The sequence below is a fragment of the Melanerpes formicivorus genome, unplaced genomic scaffold, assembly GCF_026170545.1.
Source record: "Melanerpes formicivorus ecotype bairdi unplaced genomic scaffold, bMelFor1.0.p_v2 SCAF_8, whole genome shotgun sequence".
In the NCBI taxonomy this organism is placed as follows: Eukaryota; Metazoa; Chordata; class Aves; order Piciformes; family Picidae; genus Melanerpes; species Melanerpes formicivorus.
Window position 1 is genome coordinate 18324692 of NW_027142360.1, and position 24527 is coordinate 18349218.

Consider the following 24527-nt stretch of genomic DNA (forward strand, 5'->3'; position numbering starts at 1 on the left):
AGTTCAAAGGGTTTCCAAAGCAGAAGACAAGAATCTGAACCAAAGCTAGTGGCTGAGGGGCATGACTGAAGGATAACCTGGGAATTGCTGGTGAGGGAGTTTTCTGTGTGTGACACCTCCTTGCGTGTGACAGAAGTTTACTCTTGCTAGTAAATGGCAGGAGGGACAAGTCTTCATCCTGCTGATTCTAACTCCACAACAGTAGAAATCCAGTGGGCTTTTCACAAATTTCAGCCTGAGAGCAGAAAAGGAGGATTACTGCCCCACAAACAGGATATATCAACAAGAAGGAACCCTTCTCAGGGCATTTTTTTGCCAAGGTCTTCAAGAAGCACACCTCCTCCTGGTGTGGTCATGTGATTGTTCAGAACTCCATAAATTTGCACTGGCTGGGGGATGTTTGGCAGTGGGTGGGGTTGGTAAGACTTTTACCTCCACCTCTAATGCTCTCTTCCCCGGACACAGGAGCGCAGGTCCCACAGTGATCAGCAGAGGAGCAGGCACGGCGTGAGTCACCTTTGTTTCTCCTCCCAGTGCTCCTGCAGGTTGGCTGGGTACAGGTGGGGAGAGACCTGCACCTTCCTTCTGCATGTTGCTTGAAGTGAATCAAGAGCCAGGAGAACAGGAGAGGACTTTGTGCCCTGTGATCACTTTGGCATGAAGATGATGGATCCTCAAGTCTGTGCTGGCCAGGGGAAGCCCAGCCTATCCTTTTCCATTGAGGAAATATTAAAAAAGCCTTCTGCCAGCATCACCCTGACCAGCGAAACCAGGAACAGAAGAAACCATGCTGAGAGACTTCCAGACCTAAAAGCAGGGTCACCACTGGCCTTTGGTAAGTACCAAGCATAACATTTAATGAAAATGCTCCTTTTTTTTTAACAGGTAAAGCTATCCCCTTTGATTGGGGACGATTTTTATTCTTTAGCTTTTGTAAGAGTCTGAGATGTCCCAAATCAGGGACAATTGATTCATTATATACACAGAAATAATCTTTAAAAAAACAATTAGCTTTCAAACTTGCAGTAGACTGGGCTCTGTTGTCAGCCTTTGGCAGGATTATGAAGCCCCAGTGTCATTGGAGAGGTGGGTATGCAGCCTGAACCTGCAGATAGTTTCTTCAGTAACAGTGAGAAGTGTTTATTGTGAACAAATAAAACATCCTGCTGTCTTTCCCTTTAAAAGCCAATACTTTTGTCATTTAAACAACAACACCAACAGCAAAAGAGTCACCTGACATAAGTAAGGACAGGCATTCAAACATAGGAAACTCTTATAAGATGGCTACAACTTAATTAAGTTGGTGGAGTTTCACTTATATCACGAGCTGCCTGTTGTCTGGATTTGCAGCCACATCTCATATCAGTACCATTTTCTGATAAATTCAACCACTCATCCTCAAGCATAAGGAGTTGTCTGTAAGGGTAATGGTAGCTAAGGAGTGTTAGAACTCAGACGCTGGGACAAGAAAAGAAAAAAACACATTTTTGTTTAAGCATTTTTCCTTGTCATCATAGAATAGAATAGAATAGAATAGAATAGAATAGAATAGAATAGAATAGAATAGAATAGAATAGAATAGAATAGAATAGAATAGAATAGAATAGAATAGACCAGGTTGGAAGAGACCTTCAAGATCATCGTGTCCAACCAGTCATCCAACACCACCTAATCAACTAAACCATGCAACCAAGCGCCCTATCAAGTCTCCTACTAAACAGCTCCAGTGATGGTGACTCCACCACCTCCCTGGGCAGCCCATTCCAATGGGCAATCACTCTCTCTGTGTAAAATTTCTTCCTAACATCCAGTCTGAACCTCCCCTGGCACAGTTTGAGACTGTGTCCTCTTGTTCTGGTGCTGGTTGCCTGGGAGAAGAGACCAACCCCCACCTGTCTACAACCTCCCTTCAGGTGGTTGTAGACAGCAATAAGGTCTCCCCTCAGCCTCCTTTTCCCCAGGCCAAGCAACCCCAGCTCCCCCAGCCTCTCCTCATAGGGCTTGTGCTCCAAACCCCTCACCAACTTTGTTGCCCTTCTCTGGACATGTTCCAGCTACTCAACATCCTTCCTAAACTGAGGGGCCCAGAGCTGGACACAGTACACCAGGTCCTTTCATGAACTAAGTAAAACTAGATAGTAGAAAACTAGCATTACTTCCATCTCGGCAAACCAGCAAGTGCATTTGCCTTTTTGACTTTGGTTTCCTCAGTTTAGTTCTTTTGGCCTTGAGAGAACTTTTACCCACACAGAAATAGTCTTATTTTTTTTCCTCAAGCAAAGACCAATGGCCAGTATTTTCTGGATTTATTATTTACTCTTCTTTTTCAATCTACAGCTTCCATAAAAAAGGAGATGGTTTATGTACACAAACACATTCACTTAACTGAAAAATTACCTGTACTTTGGACAGAAAATTTTTACTCACCTCTCACTCAGCTGCTTTCATAAAAGCTTAATGCTACACTGTATTTCTTATTTGAAACACACAGAGATCCCTTGATGGATCAGGACCCTATTCCCTAGAATACTTGATGAATGACCCAGCAGTAAGGAAGTGAGTCTTTTTCCACAAACCTGGAGCCAAGTAACCATTGCTTATTCATATAGTTTCAGCTGGTTTTATGTCCAAGCTGGATACTGACCTTGACTGGAAAGCAAACAATAGCTAAATCAGGAAGACAAGTGCAGTGAAGTGAGCAGCACATCGCCTTTGTAATGTTAGCCACCACTTGAACTTGAGCCTAGTCCCACAAATGCTGCCTCTCAAGCCATGGTTTGCACAAGATTTGCACTTTCTTGTTCACAGCTAACATAGGGTAACTTCACTGATTTTGTGCAGAACTTGTTTCCTGACCACGGGTCAGAATCCAACCATAGCACATCTCACAGTCATGGGAGTTCCAAGCATCGGGGCTGAGTATACAGCCTCTGCCTTTGGGTTAGTGCCTGTTTTCCATGGAAACCTGTGTACAGGCAAGCAGGATAGCATCCTGCTGATTTTTTACAGAACCACAGGGCAATTGAGGCTGGATGCCACCTCTTAAGGTCATCTTGAAGTCCAGCCTGCTACTCAAAGAAAGGGCAGCTTCAAAGTTGCAAGAGGTTCCTGAAGTCCATGGATAGTGTTGCTTGGCTGTTTCACTGGTACTGTTGGAGCACTACAGCATTTAGGGGTTTCCTAAAGCTGCCAGGGCAGCTTGGACCTAAAGAACAGCAGACCTAGGCAATGTTTTAGGTATGGTACTGAAACAAGTGAGACCTTGGTAATTTCTAGGGATGGATAAGGACATACATGATTCTGATGCAAATGTAATGGGTTCTTTGTGTCAGAGGTGCCCAGGTGGCAAGCTGCAGATGGAGGAAAATGCTGATATGAGCTCTGTAGGAGTGAGATTTTGTAAGCCAAAAGTCCTTTCTAGAGGGCTCATGGCAGTCACTTTGTGACACTGGATCCAAAGTGAGACAGATAACACCAGTGAACATGAAGCTGATGCTGTTTGTAACATGGAGCACAGAACTGCATTTTAACAACATGAGGCTCCTCTTGGAACAGAGAAGCGTGGCAGAGACAGAAGCTTTTCATATGAAATTTGTTTCACAATCAATATGTTGAAGCCCCATTTCACTGTGTGCCTTGGCCAAGCGTGCTGCTACAAGTGCAAGATCTGGCAAATCTGTATGCAGGACATGTTGGGTTCCTAGAATAGCATTAATACACTGCCAGTACTGTCTCATCCCAAAGTGCTCTACCTGAGAGTACTGTCAGTTTTTCTCCTGGAAAGCAGTGCAGGTGGAACAGCCAGGCCTTGCCTTTGTCTTTGCTTCATCAGGTAGCCAGAGAGAAATTGTAGCAGTAGCAAGAGATTATAGTGACTCTTCTCGCCCCTACTAGAAAGCAAGGTTGGATTAATGTACTCAAGGCAGTGTAAAATGTAACTAATTGAAATAGTATATACACATGAAGATACACTTAACTGTCACTGGAGGTAGGAAAACAGGCAAGCTGTGGAGATACTCCAAGATGATGTACATTGCTTTTGCAACTGATCAAAGGTGTTTAAAACGGAGTGAAAATGAAGCTTTTCCACTGCTGATTTCTTGCTAACACCAAAGAGATACCTAAGTTTCTTCCCCTTTGCTTTCCTGACAGAGCTGCCAATTTTTGCAGATAAGGTTTATTTATTTCAGAAGTGCAATACTGTATTCTGTCCATCTTGGGGTAATTGCTGTATTTGATCAAAGTCATTCAGCTTCACACTATATGACACTGGAGTTAGAGAAGTTTCCATGTAGTCGGCCAAACCTAATTTGGCTCTCTGCTGGTCAAGGTCAGGGAAATGAAATGAGGTGGGGAAGTTGTGGGAAATTCCAGGGTGGGACACAAATCCAGCTAATTTCCCAGAATGGTTCAGCAGCAGCAGCAATGAAGGGTAAAATACTACAGGTCAAGGCTGAGTTATATCTTACTATAGATTTTAAGAACATTTCCCACATCCCATATGTGGCATATCTGAGCCAAACCATGATTCATATGAGACCAAGAACTGGCACCACACACACACTTGTGGCTACCATAAGATAAATACACAGGCCAGCTCATCTGCTAGTCAAAGCAGTCTAGGTACCAAGATCACACTCATCCTAAGGTTTAAATCTAGCCATTAAGAACTGAGGAGACAGGTAGGACAGAATGTCATGTACAGGACATAGACAAAGTTTATCCTGGAGCCTTTACACAAGGGTGCTGGAAGAGATGACTTCTAAAAGTCATTTCAAACCTAAATTATTCTATGATCCTTTGACAAAAAGAACATTGTGATGTACAGTGCTAGCTTCACATGGAAAGATGGTGTAGGATTTAATCAACTGCAAGAACAACTCTGGGCCTGTCTCCTAAACTGACCATTTTTTGTGAGTGTAATTCCAGTGGGACCTGGAATAAGGAGCGTGCAGCCTTGTGAGGTGTATACAGCTTCCCAGTTGCAGTATTAGCCATTTGTGAGTGTACTGCACAAACACAACTACTAGATGACCTGGCCCTGCAGCTGTTGATCTGAAGCCTACTAATTTCTTTTAATTTTTGAAAGATTCTTACCAGGTTAAAAATAGAATAGTGAGCAAGAAGATTCTTTAATATTCAGTCTATGCTTTCTCTCTTTTCTTTTTGTCACAGGGCCTAGAAAGGGTAACCAGAGCCTTTGCAAGGGACACAAATAAACACCAAGTAGGTGTTGATCTCCTTTCTAGGGCAAACTCTCATTTTAAACAGAGAAGACTAGCAGCTCTGTTTCAGAGGAAATCCTTCTGAGATCTCTGGGAACTTGATTTCAGTCTGCCTGAAAGTACATCTGAAATAATTTCATTACCTCCTCAGTTTGTGCCGATGAGGTTCTGACAACAGGAGGTTCCTTTATCGAGTCAAGGAGAGCTTGGGATGAGGATGCTACACCTAGGAAATTAATAGTAAAAGCAGTAATAGACACAGTAATTTTGTCATTCTGCTTGTGTTATGCCACACTGTGCTAAGGCTATGCAAACTAACAGGAGTATCATAGTATCAGTCAGGGTTGGAAGGGACCACAAGGATCGTCTATTTCCAGCCCCCCTGACGCTTCACAAACGAATGTCAATATGGTGAATGTTTAGTTCATCCTTAGCAACACCCCACCCAGCTTTATTGCAAGAGAGGAAACAGCTGACAGAACATAACTGAACAGATACTACCTGGCCAATATCACCAATTCACCCCACCTACTACAGGTGAAAATGGGGGTGGAGGGGAAAAAATATATATACATATAGAAGCAAGAATAAATCAGGACAATAAAGAGCAGCTTGCACTTCTCAGTGACAGACTTCTCTCTGTTCATAGCCTTAGTAAGACCATAAAATCATAAGCCTTATATCTACAACAGGTCTTTTTCTTTCCAGTGATTACACAAAAAGGTTTGCATGGACTTAGGCCATATGATATAACCTCCTGCTTCCAAAAAGAAGTCTTGCAATCTTGCCTAAAATTTCCCATTCTTTCCTATGCAACTGAAATTCAAGCAAAAAAAAAGACCATTTTGAGCCACAATTGAGAGTAATTTCTGTGCATGACAGTAACAAATATCTCATATTGTGTCCAGCTGAAATGTCATTGCCATTCCTGGAGGAAATTTTACCCCATGGGTATTTGCCAGAGCTCTCTGCAGGTGTCATATGAATATCCACCAGAAAAAAAAACAGTGGCTGACCTTAAGAGCTGCAACTTCAGATAGTCTCCCTGCTTATTCAGGACAACAAGCAACAGAAATGTTTGCAATGCAAATAGGACTAGACCTTGGGACTCCTCTCAGATATGTGCTTAAATCTCTCATTTATCTTCAATCTTATCCTTCAGAAAACTTCCCTGTTTTTTTTTTTCCCAGACTCTCTTTAAGGATCACAGCACTCTAATTTGCTTATTTGATTTCAGACAGGTGATAGGTTGGACTTGATGATCTTTGAGGTCTTTTCCAACCTTATTGATTCTATGATTCTATTCTACGATTCTATAGATTGGACTTCATGATCTTGAAGGTCTTTTCCAACCTGGTTTATTCTATTCTATTCTATTCTATTCTATTCTATTCTATTCTATTCTATTCTATTCTATTCTATTCTATTCTATCCTGCTGCTCCTTTCCTCCAGTGCACAGAAGCATTGGTATTTTCCCATCTGCCTAGGACCATCTTTGATTCTCTCTATATATTCTCCTCTTCAGCCTATAATCTATCCATGTTCATACATAAGTTGTGCTCATCACTCTATGATGAGTATGTTAGCATCTCAGAGAAAAATTTTGGGAAGTGAAATTCTGTATGAACGATAAAGACATATGAAAAAATCTTCCAAAATTCAGGAAATGACAGTGTCTGTCTTAGGAAACTTTAATCTCTGCCCACAGGAGCACCTCAATCAGGTTGCTTTATGTTCTTCATTACTGTAAGATAAAAGCACCCTCATTTCTGTAACATATTCATTTTGAGATTGATACAGAAACCTTGGGCTGACAACCTATGGCAACACCGATATCCTCTGAGTTCCTAAGCAAATAATTTAACCCCAGTGCCATGGTAGAGGCCACTATGCTTCTGCCTTCTCACACAAATATTGTTCAAAACTTCACCCATTCTCTTGCTAGAAAACTCAAACCTAGCTGATCCTAGAGGAATTAGAAGAGTCCATTTTGCACAATGTGCCTCAAACCCAGAGGTGGACCTCATACCAGGTTGTTAGGGTTAGCATGGCTGGACACATGCAATTATATTTAGATGTTTACCCAAAGATTGTTGGTAATTGAAAAAGATAGCATTTAGCAATCATCTTTCATTGACATGAGGCTTTTTCTAATTTTCATAGTTCTTGTAACTGCATGTTCTTCATGTCAGTGTCAGCCCCCTGTAAAATTCCTATTATGTGGGCTTTTACTGAGGGCAGAATTGGGCACTTTGTCTCCAGATGTTATATCTTTGCTCCAAGGCTGGTTACAAAAAGGGCTTGTTTTTCACTCAGAAAATAAAACACTGACTAGTCTAAAAAGTTAGATGCTTTGCCAATGCCAGATACATCATCAGAAGTAAAATAAATGTTTTAAAAACTATGGAGTTTCTTCCAGTACAACCTGTTGGGGTTCACTCCTGCTGCTGTTTAGATATGAGAGGTGAGAGCAGTATGGGTGACTGCTCAAAGGTGCTGCAAACCCCAGAGCCTAGATGTGGGTGACTGCTCAGGAGTGCAGTCCATTATTACATCAAGATTTTAATGCTCTTTGGTGGTAATAGCAGACTGACTGGTGCTGTTACATTCACTTTTGGATTATGCTAACCATAGAACCTAAATTCCACAGTAGATCCATTATGCTTATGAGTTGTCTCTTATTCGGTCTTTCCAAGCAAAGGATTCGAGGCATGGATGAAATCTAGATCAAATTTCAGGTTTACCATTAAAGCAGCACAGATCAAATTATCTTGTTTCTGGACAGTCAGCCTGAGCCTTGATTGCATCTATCAAAGGCAGTGTATAAAGCACGCAGAATTTGGGCTTATGGTGAGACTTTAATGTAGAAAAGAAGAAGAGAATGGGATGATTTGGTATACCTCTCTTGGGATGCCACTAGCTGCAGACAGTCCACTTGTCTCGAACCAGGAGGCTTCCCATCATGTTACAGTTCACTGCATGGTTTTGAAAGGTCCACTTTACCCTTGGAAGGAAGAGAAAGGACTCATATGACATTCATGAGGGCAGAAGACTAATTTGAAAGATCTTTTCAGTGCCCTTGCTACACACAGAGATTATGATGTTAGCAATATGACACCACCATGGAAGAAGAAAGATTGTGACTTCTATTTCATCATCATTCAGGTGTCCTAGCACATGAAACCAGTGGTTACTGCTAAGCTCCCACTGAGATTGTTTATAACACCCATGCTCAAATCTAAGCTAACCTTATGTCTGTGCTTCATGAAAATGGGCCAATATGCATTGCTCTTATGTTTGTCCTGTCAACAAGAGCATGCAGCTGATTTCAGGAAGGTGAGTTGGCTGTCAGTACCTTCCAAGATATCATCAGTGTCACCTGTCACAAAGGCAGATGGGAAATATTGACAGCCTGGGCAAGGCAGACATTAAAATTATCCAACACTTATATCTGAGTAGCAGGCGGTCCAGGTGTAGAAGAAAGAACAAAGGGACTTGAATTGAGGAAGACACTGACATTTAGCCTATTCTTTGGTTCATTTTCCCATAGGGTTGGTGTACATATAGGCAACTTTTAAAAGGACCAGGTTTTTAAGAGCCTTTGGCATCCAGCAAATTCTACTACACACTTGCTGACAGATTTTCAGTGCAGCCCCATACCTGCTGTACTTCTGGGTTCTTCAGTAAAGGCAGTCACCAGTTTGGATACTGATGGGGAAGCTGAGCTTTCCTGATCATGTGGTTGTGTCTCCTTTCTTCTACAGTCCTTTAATGAAAATCTCCCCCAAGGACCACTGAAAGTTTTAAGGTGGAAGAAAGCAGAGAACAGGCTTGACTTTAGGGTCAAAGTCACCAGGATCTTCCCCTACAGCACAGGGTCATCTTAGCATTGATGCACAGCACAGAAGGATTAAGTCTATTTGAAATATGATCAGGTTTGAATGGTAACTACCTAGACCATAACCATGGTTCTTTTCACACAAAGTGGAAGGTGTGCTGAATGACAGCTGCTTTATTCAAAGCTTTCTTGTGTTATGTCCTTTCTCAGATTCCCTCAACAGAAGTCAGACAGACTGTGACTTATCATCAGCCAAAGTGCTTTTTGCTGGCACATGTGCTACACCCACGGCCAGGGCAAAGAAAGAGCAAGTAGCTTACTGCAGGAGACCTACTGATGTCCCAGCTTCCCTTTTGGGTGAGGACACAGGACGTGAACACCTAGAAGGCAAAAGAAAGCATGAGGAAGATGAAGATCAGCTATGTGATTTCCCAGTGGACCATCCACTTCATGGTAAGTGCCTCTCTAGCCAAACTTTCTCATAGAGTACCCAAAAATATATCTGTGATTTTACGGTGATGTACATGGCAATACCTAACAACAGATACCATGAATATTTCTACTGCTAAGCTCATGGTTGAGTAACAGGGACAGTTCTTAAGTCCCACCATCAAAAACCTAGAGACACACTTTTGGAGCTAAAAATTTAGCTCACACCTGCCAACCCTAACAATTGTAGTCATAGGGGACTTCTTTGGGTGTTTACTGCCCTCCAACTTGGGGTGGCAATTCATAGAGTGACCATGCTCAGCAGCCTCCCTCCCTGGGTTGTGCAATGCCCATTTCCTGGTAAATGTGCATTGCACAATGCGAGGAGCAAGGCTGTTGAACATGCTAAATCAGCTCAATGTGTTCTGTACACCTTGGACCCACTGTAGAGGTGATGAAGAGGTCACCAGAGCACACATAGAGGCAAGCCGTCTCTATGCAGTAGGTCTGGCACACAGGATGTGTCAGGCACAATTTTTGAGCCTGGCCAGGTTGGTAGGCCTGCTCATTTCATGATCTGTGAGAACTGTTTACCAGTCTATTTCTTAGTGTAGTGGGTTGGAAGTTCACTCTCTCCCCCACCTCACCACCCCCCCCCCCCCCCCCCCCCCATTAACTTTGCCAGACCAGCTCAGTTGGAAGCAAACGAAAGCTGTATTTACAAGCAAAACTACAATCTACAATGGAATGCAATGAATATGTACAAAATATACAGTATTTACAAATATTTACAGGTATTTACAAACAACCAAGAACTCCGCTGGTCAAAGACCAGGGTGAGCTACTGGCTTCTCCTTCCCTGCCTCCCCCTTATCCCCCTGTACAAAAGGGGGGAACAGAAAGGAGCAGAGAAGTTAGGCTTAGCCAAAACAATGCAGCCAAGGTCAAGCAGAAGGGAGTTAAGTATCTTTCGGAGAGGAGAGGAGAGGAGAGGAGAGGAGAGGAGAGGAGAGGAGAGGAGAGGAAGAGGAGAGGAGAGGAGAGGAGAGGAGAGGAGAGGAGAGGAGAGGAGAGGAGAGGAGAGGAGAGGAGAGGAGAGGAGAGGAGAGGAGAGGAGAGGAGAGGAGAGGAGAGGAGAGGAGAGGAGAGGAGAGGAGAGGAGAGGAGAGGAGAGGAGAGGAGAGGAGAGGAGAGGAGAGGAGAGGAGAGGAGAGGAGAGGAGAGGAGAGGAGAGGAGAGGAGAGGAGAGGAGAGGAGAGGAGAGGAGAGGAGAGGAGAGGAGAGGAGAGGAGAGGAGAGGAGAGGAGAGGAGAGGAGAGGAGAGGAGAGGAGAGGAGAGGAGAGGAGAGGAGAGGAGAGGAGAGGAGAGGAGAGGAGAGGGAGAGGAGAGGAGAGGAGAGGAGAGGAGAGGAGAGGAGAGGAGAGGAGAGGAGAGGAGAGGAATTTGGTACAACTAGTTTTAGTCCCTTATCTCTTCCAGTGGGTTTGTTTAGAATGAATTACCATTCTTTTCCCTTTTACACTCAATAGGAATTTATTTACATTTTACTACTTTTCTGCTCAAGATCTGCAAAAAAATTGTTAAAGGCATAGCTTAAAACTACCACACTTAGTCAAAACAAAGGACAATACAAATACACTTTGTTAGTATATTGCACAGAGATTTTAAGCTAAACAAAATGCCAGCACTTGAACAAGTTCTTAAAAGACAGATTGGAATTTGTTAGCAGAATGTGACAAAAACTGCTCTAAGTTCTTTGAGTTTGAGGAGAGGTTCATCCAGGTGAACATGTTACACTCCAGCAAACAAATTTTCAGTAGCAGCAATAAGGTGTTTCCTGCATCATTTGTTATTATTCACTTCTTTCTGAAAGGAAGAAAGAAACAAAAAAAGAAAAGAAAAGACAATTTCAATTAAATCTACTGAAGGCTCCTAGGGAGTTCATGTGACTGCAGATGCAGGTTACTCTGCTGGCTTCTCTGAGATCCACACATCTTCCTCAGCCCACGCTCTGCAGTGTGACAGACAAAACATTTCTTTGTGTGAAATACATTTGAAAGAAAAGGCTTGTTGCTGCTGCTGTGTATACATGAGCCTTGTGACAAGTTGCTGTCACCTCCTCCTGTATGAGACAGGAGCTGTCTCGATGCAAAGAGAAGCCTGTAAGATCTCTGGATATTTTAGCGTACCTCTGCCCTGCAAGCAGCTGACAGCATTAGGGCAAAATCACATTGCCTACTGGCAGAGGAGCCAGGGTTGTAGGTATCTAGCACTTATAGTTGTCTGAGTGCTAAAAAGGAATGTATTTCATGCAGGAGGGAGTCCCCAGCCATGCGCAATCACACCAGAGCTGGGAGATGTCTTTCCCAGGATGAGAGAGGAGGGAGGTGGCTGTCCTGACTCAGCGCTTAGCTTCATTGACCAGCACAGTGGTCGGTACCAGCCTCATCATTAAAGCAGGGGTGAAGCATGTAATTATCTGCACAGAACTGAACCCAGCTGAGCAGGCCTTTTCAATGACAACTTATATTTTAAAGGCATTTAAAAAAAATAAAAAATCCCTGTGTTCCCTGGTGGCAGTGAGGTTTTGAAACCAAGCAGAGGTTTAATGATCTGCCATTTTCTACACCACTGGTTCCTGCAGTTGATGAGCCTTTGATGGGAACTGACTGAAGGAGGAAAGAGGATCCTGAAGCACATGATTGGCATTTTGCCCATGGTGCACAAACAATAATGCTTCGGATCCTGTTCTTGCACAGTGCCATTTTTAGCAGAGGGATGGAGGCCTGGGTTTAAAATCCTTCCTAGCACCATGAGCTTCATCCTCCTCCCTCTCTTTTGTGCTCGTAGTTCTTTTTCTCCTGCCTCTAACTGTAGCTGGAGTCACCTTTCCCAAATGAGGTCAGCACCATTGCCTGAGAAAGAGGTAAACTGTGCCACCCCTGGAAGCACACTGTTATCCTTACAGTTCAAGCTGATAGCAAATGAACTTCTGTTTCCATGCCTATTGTCACTGTGGTACTTCAGACACACTTTTGACACAGTAGTTAAAGGTTCTCTAACAAGGCACCTGAGCAGTGCCAAATGCCCATATCATATGCCATGGATGTATCCCCAGGACTTCCTTCACACCCACAACAAGGATGCCTTCAAGCACTCAGGGGAGCAGCATGAACTGCAGGAGCAGGAGAGCTTCTTGATGAAAAAGGTGCCAGAAGCCCTGGTCTGGGCATTCCCTCACTTCTTTCTCAAAGCCTGCTTTTATCTATACAAAACACCTGCATAATTTGGGAGCAAGGGCACTAGACTCTGACTAAGCATACACTTCTGTGTGGCTGTAAGGGAGCAGAATAAATCAAGTGTGACATTGGAGGTGGGAGGGCTGGGGTTTGGTGCTTTTTTGGACAGGAGGAGAAAGAAGAAGAGGAGGCTACGTCTGTATGAATTTCATGGGCAGGTAGTCCAAGCTATCAAGAGCAGCATCGCTGTGACCATGAGTACGAATCAGGTGCATATTTCCAGGAGACCCTGTAAGAGTGTAGTATTCCTAAAAATATGTTTTCCCCATAAAATAGATCCTGCAATTAAGTGGTTTACAAATGCAGTGTCATTTCAACTCAATGTATTTATGTCCTTATCACAAAAGATTTACAAGAAGCATTGCCTCTTGCACTTTGAACTTAAGAGGCTGCATTGTAAGCAAAAAAGAGGGAAGCTCTCATATGCTAGCAATATGCTGGTAGTGGCATTTAGCTTTTCTAAGCTTCCATTTGAATTTGGAAGCCTTCATAATTTCAACAAAGGATTGGATGTGGCACTTGTTGCCATGGTTTAGTTTTCATGAGGTGTTAGGTATTAGGTAGTAGGTTGGACTTGACGATCTCTGAGGTCCTTTCCAGCCTGGCTGATTTTATGATTCTATGAATTTTGGGTGCTTTCACCTGTGACCTCCTGCAAGTAAAAATCAGCAGAACTTCTTCAGAAAACCTGGGGGTGTTTTTTATGAAGCAGCATGATAAAACCCATTTTACAAGGAAACCACTCTGAGATGGGCCTTACTTTAGAGCTGTGGGTACAGACTCTATTTTGGGCCAGCTCACTGTGACTGCCATTTTGCAAGGTGCAAAACTTAAGAACAAGCAGGGCAAACTCTTGTGGCTGTCAGTGAGCATCACTGAAACATGTTCATGTAAGCACCTAAATGAAATTCTGAGTTCCCAGTTTGGTTTTAATTCCTTCTCTTTGCTCTATGTGACACCCTAGGGGCCTGAGAAGTTCACAACAGCAAGCACTGGGGCCTGAAAGGGTTGCATGCCTGACCCACAGCAGCTCTATTGGAGAGTATCACGTACAAGATCCTAGCCTAGTCCAGATCCTCAGGGACAATTCTTCTGCAATGTTTTTTACACATGCTTGGTCTGATTGTATACATCTGTGTGTGCACTGTAAATATTTACATCTAAAGGCAGTAGGTGAGTGTACCCAGCACACACTGATTCCAGTCCTCTGCTCCAACAAGGGAGACATCAGCACCCTGGAGCAACATCAGCTTAAGACACTGGTGGGTGCCCAGCCTTGTGAAATTTCTTCTCTGGAGAGTAATTGAAGTATAATGCAGACCAGGCTTCAGTACATGGACCTGGGTCCTAATTCCACCAGAAACTGGGGGTTTCATGCCATGGGAAAATCAGATCTATGTTATGTCCTGCAACTCAGGTCTTCATTACTCACCATAGAGGAGGCTGCTGTAATGAGTCAATACCATCCAAACGTTCCCACAGCAGAAATCCTCTGCACGTAGCTAACTGGGAGGTCAGGGATTTTTTTTTAATTAATCTAATTGTTTCATTACTATGATAGCATCTTTGAACCCAAAGCACATGGGCAAATTCTGGTGGCAATTATCATAAAGACACAGAAAATGCAGAAATTATCTCAGTTCTGGAGAACTTCCAGGGTAAGTCTCTGTACTGATGCCAGCTGCAGGTGTCTTTAGCTTAGTGTTCATGTTTTCTGTGAAGCCATAAATTAATTTGCATTGTTCATTTGTGGATAATATGGTCAAATCCATGTATCCCTGTGAAACAGCATGGTTTATCTCTTGCAGAACATTCTTTTCCCCAATAGGCTGACTCATCTTAATGCATTTATAAAACACCTAAGAGACAATGAAGCACTGTATAATGACAATCCCAGATAAATATCAGCTCCCCAGAATACACCAATGGAGCTGGGAGAAATGACACAATTGTCCTGCAGAATATTGTCCTGCTTCCTAAAAGGAAGCAATTCTAAAGAAAAAAAGAAAACCAATGGGACAAAAATTAAATGCCTCTACATATTTCTTGCTTCCATTACCTATCTTCCCAGTCTTCTGTTTTTCTGTGTGAATAGCTCATTCAGCCCTGTATCTCTGAAGTGAAGTATTCCTATGTGCATTTACAAATACAGCAGACAATTGACCTTGTTCTGGTGAGTTTACCTGGGGGATTGTTGAAGTCTGGGTCTTTGTTTTTCTCCCTTTTTGAGGACTGTGTTTAATCACATCCTGGATACTAAATCAGAGAATCATAGAAAGTTTTGTGTTGGAAAGGACCTTTAAAGACTGTCTAGTCCAACAGTGCCCAGGGACATCTTTAACTAGATCAGGTTCCTTAGAGTCCCATCCAACCTGACCTTAAATGTTTCCAGGAACTGGGTTTCTACCACTTCTCTGAGCAACCTGTTGCAGTGTTTCACCATCCTACTTGCAAAACCATTACCCCTTTTCCCCTCTCAGCTGGCCCTGCTATAAAAGATTGCATCCATCTTTCCCCTTAAAGTGCTTGAAGACCATAATAAAGGTCTCTCTGGAGACTTCTCCAGCCTGAACAACCCCAACTCTCTCAGCCTTTCTTCACAGGAAAAGTGTTTCAGCCCTCTGATCATTTTTGTGGCCCTCCTTTGGACTCACTTAAACAGGTTCACATCTTTCTCGTGTTTAGGACTCCAGAGCTGGACACAGTACTCCAGGCAGGGGTCTCATCAGAGTGGAGTAGAGGGGCAGAAACACCTGCCTCCACCTGCTGGTCATGCTGCTTTTGATGCAGCCCAGGATACAGTTGGTGTCTTCCTAGCTGTGAGCACACCATGCTGGCTCACATCCAGCATTTAATCCACCAGTACACCTGAGCTGTTCTCCCCAGGGCTGCTCCAAATCCCTTCATCCTCTAGCCTGTATTGAGAACAGATGCTCCCAGGGGTCCTATTGACCAATTCCTTATAAAGCAGGAATTTTGCTTTCCTGAAATATCTAAATAAAAGGCATGAAACCTGAATCCTCTACTCCCACTCTTCAGACTCTGCTCACACAGAAGTCTTACTGTTGTAAATAACCACTGACAAAAGCAAAGCTGGCAGAGGTTAGGGGGCTATCATAAATTCTGTTTGTGCTGTTTCTCCATGGTTTTGTGGGATTGGGGTCTTTTTAAAGTCAGCACAAATGTTAGCATGCAGTGATTTTCTAAAACAGCCCCTTCTTTCTTAGAAATTTTGGTTCCAAAGGGTACATTACACAGGACCCAGAGGCTATTTTGTTCCTGCTAGTCAAAGCCGTGTAATGTGACCACTTGTAAAGTTGATGGCACATGGTGATTAAGTTAATTTCAAAAGTCTTATTTAGTACATTTTGGCTTCTCCTAAATTGTCTGAGAACTCATCATTACATCCTTGGGATTTGGTACTTTTAATTACTGCTCTTTGAAATTGAGGTCAGGCTTTTCACCTGCTGTATTAGAAAGTGCTTTAGGCTGAAATAGGAAACAGCAGAGACTACATACTAACATAATGATGGAATGATGATTTCTTGGAGGGAGTGCAGACTCTGAGGCAAGGATGTAAACAAGCATGCCTGATTGATGTCTAGAGGTTTTCAGGTACAAATAACCACAAAGAACAAGAAGAAAGTATAAAACAGACTGTCTGTGCAACCTGTAGTAAGCTCAGCTTTCTCCATGGGAAATGTTTGGTTTCCAACAAAGGTGGTTGACCAGAGAGGGCAAGAAGAGTAGTGGGGAATCTATTTTCCTTGTTGAGAACTATTACTGAATTAGGGTGGCTGGCCTCTGCTTTTAAGATGAAGTTTGCCAACAGCTGAACATTCACAGGAAGTAGGAGATCTTGAGGTTTAGCTGAATGGGGGAACTACACCCATGCCTACCCCAAATCCACTGTGACCTGAAGGAATTGTTGAAGGTCCAGGTCATTTATTGTGATGGAAACTAACACACACTCCTGTCAGTTGGGGTCACTCAATCCATGGCCTGCATTCTTCCTCCTCCAGGTATTTTGCTGACCTCTGACTGTACTATAGAATTATGCACAAAACCATTTCAGGGCAGCAACAATTGCAAACACGATGATTTTGCTAGTAGATAGGAAGGGTTAATTCCACCAGGGGCTCAGGCTGATGATGAGCAAAATCCCCTGCAATGAACTGTCCACAAGAGTGGTTTCATATATGCCATCTATTCCTTGCCAGCTCCTCTGACATGCAGACTAAGTAAGGAACTCCCCTGGCTGCCAGCGCACAGCTTGCTTAAACAGTTCTTTTAGCATGCTGAAAGTCTGTTCCTCTCTGCATTTCAGCCTTGCTGTCAGGTGATTAGGCACTGTGCTCTGCATCAGGGTGGAAGCAACTCTCCCTCGAGGAGTTGTGTGAAGGGAAGTCAAGCCTTTAAAATTTCAAGTTGTGCATCTCTGCCACACCTGAGCAGGCAGCCGCTGGATGCTAAAAGCCAGGTTTCACTAGGATGAGGTACTACCCAGAGCACATTGTACCCATCCAATTAGGGTCAGTCTCACTGGCTGTGCCAGTCCTTCCTAAAACAAGCTGAAAAATCACTTTAATGAGGATTAGCCCTACTCCAACCTAAGAACTGCAGCACAAGCTCTTTTTAAAGCCATGAGCCACCTCTTTAACTAGCAGAGGGACTGCCCCAGGCCCATCTCTGTACACAGACAAGAATATTTTGTCTCGATACCACCAGTGCTCTGTAATAACTCATTGATAGAGTTTCAGTTGGCCTTTCTTTTTTGCTGTGGGCTTTGCTGCCACGAGCAAACTGTCACCACAAGAGAACAATATTCAGAAAAGCTATGAGAAGGAACTACCTGGGAGATCCACATATTGTAACTGCATTGAATATAAAAAAGAGAGGGGAAATTATTTAAAAGAGGCCAAAAGCAAAATCAGAATTTAACCAGGTATAGTGAAGTGTTTTTTTTCAAGACTCCCAAGTTTCTTTCCAAGAAACAAATGATACAGTCAACATTTTGCACAGACTAAAACATCTTTCTGAGGATATGGCTTAAGCCGGTTGCTTGATTATGTACCTGTTTTCTCTCTTCTTGACAAAGAAGCAGCAAAATCTTTGAATCTAGTTATCACATGGCATGAGAGTGTGTCTATCCAGAAATGACAGAGTTGCAGCAAGATAAACTGATCCTACCAGATTTTATCTACCTAGATTACATACTCCAAAGCAAATATGTGTTGCACTGGCTTCCAGCCCTTCTCTTGGATCTTTATCTCCTTATCCCTCCAGTGGATCCCTCCACCTATGTAATGAGACTAAATAGGCTTGAGACAGTCTTAGCCTATTAATGGACTAAGTGCACATGGAAATGCCATTGCAAAGATCTCCCAGCATTTATCCAGCTGGTTCAGGTATGCAGGGGAGCTGAGAAACAGCAGTGCAAGGTGCACCGTAGGCTATTTGCCTACTGCAGACTATAGTCCTGAATGCATTTGCTCAGGTCTGGCTTTGTTGTTGTTGCACAACTTTCACTTAGCAAACTTAGGTACAAGAAGTAGTCTTTGGTATTGATTTTCTCATAAATCCATCTTGTAACTGTGTTATACTGAATAGTAAAAATAAGCCATAATATGCTAAGCTAAAATTGTGTTAATAAGGAATTGCTAATCAGATTCCTTGGGCTGAGCTTAGTATTAAAGCCTGAAGTTCCCTTAGTCTTTAGAATAGAAATGATGGAGGCATTTCTGTTCATGTGGATGTCTGCAGGTTAGAGATGTAATAAAGTTGAGAGGGACCTCTGGAGACCATCTTGTCCAACCCCAGCTCCTAAGCATGGCCAGCTTCAATAACATTGCTCAGGCCTTCGTCCAGGCAAATGCAGGGTGTCTACAAGGAGATACTTCTCAGTCTCGTCAGGCCCACATCAAACTATCTTAATGGTAAAAACATTTTTTCCTCTTATGTAGTTAGAATTTTCCTTGCTGCAATTTGTACCCATTGATCTCAGCCCATCAATGCACACCTTCAAGAACAATCTGTATTTCTACAAAAATCAAATGCTTGAATTTGGTCCAAGTCTAGCCTCATAATGAAGCCAGATCTGCAGAGGCCAAATGGTTGCCTGTTACTGAATTTAAAGGAGCTGTATTGCTTTATCAGCATGTTGAATCTGGCCCTTCCAATGTCAGCAGTAAGGCAATGTATAGACAGCTGTATCTCTAAGCATCTGCAAATGCTGACATATTTAGCTGCCTGATATTTTCAGGCTTGGTTTCAGCAGTCAGCTAACCTGCGAATGACTTTCAGGAAGAATAAAAGCACACTTGAATATCCCCAGGTTTTACATAGCAAAAAAAAAAAACAGCTCAGGAAACTCAGACACTCTTATTTCCCCAGAGACTCTAGAGCCACATTTGTAAAGCCAATGTTACACTTCCAACACTTTCTAGTCTTATATCTTCCACCCACATTCTTTATTAGACTGCAGTTCTGAATGCCGTTGTTTGCGATGGGATCTCGAAGCTGAGGTCCCAAGGCAAAGGGAAGTATCAAAGCTACAGTCAGAGAAAGTTTCATCTTGCAAGAGAAAATGTTAGCACAGGGGTTCAGATTTTCTGATGTCTTTTATAGGTTGTTTTATATATATATGTGTGTGTGTGAGACAAAAAGAGAATGAGTGATTACTTCTAGTGAAAAAAAAATGCACTTTTCTAGATTTTCTACTTACAAAAGCCTTGATTATTTCACAAAAGTCTATTTTGCCAGCAACCTAAATTTCATTTGCAATTGAAACCTGTCCTTCAGTCACTACTGGCTTGTAGCTGGCCACATGTTACTGCACCTTTTTTAATCTGATGAGTTTCAGCTTTGAAAAGTCTGGTTTCAGTAGAATTGACGTTGCTGAGCACTGTGTAGACCCTCTCCTTACATAAGTCTGGTCTGTAAAGAGTTCACCTTTCAAGAAGGAAACGTGGAGGATACCTGAATGAAAAGGTTCAAGTCACTGCAACTTTGTAATCAGGGCTTCTTAGAAGAGGGTGCCCGTTGCTACCTTCAGCATAAAGGCACAAAAATATTCTCATTTCAGTTCTCTGCCCCAGCAGAGCCAGCTAGATTCAAGACAAATAATATTTTTCTCTTGGGGCTGAAGCTAACACTGCAGTCTAATCAGTAGTACTTTGATAGGCCAGTGAAAAGTCTAATGATATGGATTTAACTAGGTTGTACATCAGCTCTATTAAGTTGTCCCTGAGATATGGGCATATTGGCAGCATTTATGATAAATGACGCTCTGCAGTCATGCTTGCATGACTAGCTGCCTTTCCAGGTACCTGAAAGGTTTAGGAAAGATGAAATATTTACAAGGAAATTTATTCACTCATTGCTCTTCAGGTATTGTGTCACAGGCACCATCCTACCAAGTCAATGGACGGAATTTTCCCCCTCTTATTTTTCTGTGTCAAAAGGAACACAATGGTTTGGGGTTTTTTTTATACAGAATGAAAGATGTCATTTTCTGATTGGCAGTAAAGCTTGTTTATATTAGCCAAGGTATTCAGTTACCTTTTTCACTGCTTTAGCCACCAAAAGGAAAAAGTTTATGTTAGTAGTTCAAAGAAATGTGGAGAAAGGAAGTACAAATTCTCTTTGAGGGACTAAGCTAACCTTTTCTAGTTAACTGTTTCCATTTGGGCATGTATATACCTAGCTACATAGTTTGAATTGGTAGTTGTCATCAGAATATGGAAGACCAAACACATTCAAAAAGGTTATTTTCTGGAGCAACATGGTGTCATTGAAGATCTCTTCAGGACACTGAGTAGCAAACTCATCATAGTCACTAATGATATTAGATTTCTTATGCTCCTATAAGGCTGCAGTTTCCCAAGCTCAGCAGAAAAAACATATTCAATAAAATTCTTTGGCTCACAACACTTGAAGCATGGCTTTTGTGGTGGTTGTTCAGTGTCAGCTGGAAGATACTTCATTTTTGCATCAGAGGGTTCCAGTCTTTGGACAAGGCTGAACTCCAAAGTCTACAGATCAGCTGCTGTAGAGATCACTTCCATTGCTCCTTTCTCCTCCTCTTTGCAAGATGTCAGCTCTTGAGAATAATTTCAGAGAAACCTTGACCTTATTCTAATTTCCACCAACTGGCAAACAAGAGTTCATGATCAAAATAAAATACCCAGGAGGACATTTTCAAAGCAGTGGAGGAGAGCTGAGTCTTTGGTGTGGTCACACTACAGCAGGTGAAGGAATTCCCTTAGGAATTTGTTGCATCCAAAGTTCCCCATGTGCTGCTCCATGTATTTTAAGACCCTTGCAGTTCTTAAAGTTAAGCTTGTTTTGAAAGTTGCCACACAACAACAGTGCACTCAAAAGAGTACTATGACTTTTCTTTGCAATGTAGCACTTTTTAATGCCACTGTCACAATGCAGTGAAACATTTGAGTATTCCTAAATACTGCCAAGGGAATGGTAGAGGAAGAGAGTTGTGGTCAAAAATGCTCATAGAATCAATAAGGTTGGAAAAGACCTCAAAGATCATCAAGTCCAGTCTGTGCTCAACTCGATCTTCAACTCTCAATGCTCTCAATGTTCAACTTCTCTCCACAGAGTTCTTACATCTTGGGTACTCTTTGGTCTTGCTGACACAGAGGAGGAGAAAATTTATCAAAATCAGCAGAGTGCCAATGGAACAAAACAATACCTCAGAGCCCAAAGAAAGCTTAAATAAGAGCACTATGACAGGAGGAGATAGGGACAGAAAATTTATAAGCTGAAAGAAAGATGATTCTTAAAACAGGCATGAGAGAAGCACCAAGACAAAATGGAATATCCACTCTTTTGTTTACATCAAGAGTTTTTATCACCAATAGCTAATATGGGTTTAGAAATTAGCAGCAGATGTGTACACGTGCCAGGAGCAAAAACAGGTTGAAGGTTGGTCCAACACTAAAGGACTTTGATGACAAACAAATTTCAGGGCTAGTGTAGTAAAAATACATAGAGTTTTGTATCTGTTGACATCCAGTGGATCCATAGAATTAGCACTGCAGATAAGCACACAGATAGGCACTCACTCCTTGAGTGATAAGAGTTCATTTGCATTTCACTGTTGCATCAGGAGATGGTTACCTGTGGTAAGTACGTCTCTAGAAGGTGTTTGAGATACTGTCCCCACTGCATAACTATTTACAGCAATTGTGTGAATCTTCTTGTGGCCCTGTGGCTTTTTCCTGTAAAATGTGATATACCTTTCCCTGTTTGCACAGTTGAGAGGAAAGGGAAACGGAGAATTCGGACAACATTCACAGCTGAGCAGCTCCAGGAACTGGAGAAGATTTTCCAAGTGACTCACTACCCTGATGTCCACATTCGCAGTCAACTGGCAGCAAAGATAAACCTCCCAGAAGCCAGAGTTCAGGTACATTACGTCTCCAAAAGGCTGTATTCACTGCACCAATTCTTCATTCAGAGTACATTCTTAATAGTTTATGCCTGGGTGATAACGTTAATGAAATACGTGACCTCTCTGTTACCTTACAGAGGAGACAGTATCATTGTTCTCCTTTTACACAGAGGGAACAAAAATAGTTTTCACTCATCTGGGACTAACCAACTAACCTGGGATTAATCAAAGGGTTAACAGGAGCTCTAAACATACTAAATGCACAGCAAATAGGAATTGCAGGTGGTTATGAGCAACTTGTTGGACTGTGTAGCAACAGAGTGGCCATTCATGAAAGTATTTATCAACCTTCTATCAACCTTTTATAGACCAATGTACATCTAGAACAAAATGTCATCCACATCCATTTTCTCCAGAGTCTCAAAAAAAAAGTGAAAGCTGCCCAGATCAAAATGCTTTCTTATTGTTCTGTATTTTGATATTACAGGCTGTAAATGCCCTGGTGGCAATTTCAGTGCATGGAAACAAATCCAGTTCCCCCCAGCTGTAATGTGGTCTTCCTGACTGAGCTCAAAAAGCCTGACCCCCAAACGTTTACTGAATATTAGATCTGATGCATTAAAATATACATACCTCTGTGTGTTGGAATTTGGTGTTGTTTACAAGGCACTGTTGTGATGATTTTTGCACGAGGCAGTTTCTGCACCTGCCATAGTGCTGGAGTCATCAGTCTACTTTGATGCACATACCCCACTCTAAAAATCAAAGTTAAACACAGAGCAGTTTATTGACCATGACATGCCTGGGATTATTGACTAACCATGATGATACTGCTTCATAGCTAGGTGACAGGGAGAATTGGAACAGCATAGCTGTAATGTGCCCGTTAGCAATACCAATGCACCCACAATGCATTTCCAAAGGTATAAAGCCCAAGTGAGGGCTACTAGTCAGTGGTCCCAACAGAACAGCAAATCACATGAAAGAACAGGACAATCTTCTGCTTAAAAAACTATTTATCATCTGTAGGGTAAAAATAGAAAAGACTTATCATGGGAGAAGCCTGGAGAAGAGGAAGGTCAGGGGAGACCTTATTGTTCTCTACAACTACCTGAAGGGAAGTTGGAGACAAGTGGGGGTTGGTGGGGGTTGGTGTCTTCTCCCAGGCAGCTAGCACCAGAACAAGAGGACAGAGTCTCAAGCTGGGCCAGGGGAAGTTTAGGCTAGAGGTGAGGAGAAAGTTCTTCACAGAAAGAGTTGTTGGCCATTGGAATGGGCTGCCCAGGGAGGTGGTGGAGTCACAGTCCCTGGTGGTGTTCAAGAGGGGATTGGATGTTGCACTTGAAGCCATGGTTTAGTTAGTCACCAGGTGTTGGGTGACAGGTTGGACTTGATGATCTCTGAAGTATTTTCCAACCCTATTGATTCTATGATTCCATGAAACACAAACATGAAGGTATGATTGCCATGGAACAGTTGAAGTGGATAGCTGGAATTATAGCCCTGCATGTGTACATGCCTACATTTAATAAAAAAAATGAAGAATGTTGGATGACTAAACATTAGAAACAAGAACATATGAAAGACAAAAGAATAAGCAAAACACAAGGATACAGGCCAAAGCATTGGTCACAAAAATTAAAGATCATCAGAAACTCGACAGAAGTCCATTAAAAACAATAAAAAAATGTTATTTTACAAACTAGTGAGACTGCCCAGAATAATGCAGAAATGGCAAAGGTGCTCATCCATGATGTCTGCTCTATCCTTGGAAATAGATCAGGTAAGGAGGTAGTATTACATGGTGATGATGATGAAACACTTTTCATAAAGACAACGTTGAACAGCAGCAGTTATGGACAGATATTTTTAAATCCAGACTTCTAGGTGACTTACCTCCAGTAGCTCTTAAAAAGCTGCTTTAGAAGCACTTTAGGCCATCAGTGCTGACATTTAATCGGTCCTGGCACACAAGAGACATTCCAGGGACCTTGAAGAAATCTAATGTTGTGTCAGTATCTAAAGGATAAAGAGGACAATCACATAATGACTGGCTTGTCAGCCTAACATTGATTTTTAGCAAAACAGTGATAAAGCCAATATGAGCCTCTGTTAATGAAGAATTAAAAAAAGGGTAATATATTTAAGGCTAATCAGCGCTGGTTTATGGAAAACAGATGTAGTCAAAATCATCTTTTTATGATGAGATTATTGATGACAGTTTAAAACTGAAAGAGGGTAAATTTAGACTGGATATAAGGAAGAAATTATTTAAAGTGAGGATGGTAGAACACTGGAACAGGCTGCCTAGAGAAATGGTAA

At 42.3% G+C, this 24527-nt stretch overlaps 1 protein-coding gene across 1 annotated transcript in view; it reads left to right on the forward strand.

Annotated features, from left to right (window-relative positions):
* The first annotated feature begins 487 nt into the window (after positions 1–487).
* Positions 488–24527, forward strand: part of ISX (intestine specific homeobox) — a 28162-nt gene continuing 4122 nt past the window's right edge. Inside the window, exons 1-3 of the mRNA XM_068142339.1 lie at positions 488–835; positions 9275–9517; positions 22069–22220. Coding sequence (XP_067998440.1) covers positions 658–835; positions 9275–9517; positions 22069–22220 — 573 coding nt within the window. The 5' untranslated portion in view covers positions 488–657. The remainder of the gene's footprint in view (positions 836–9274; positions 9518–22068; positions 22221–24527) is intronic.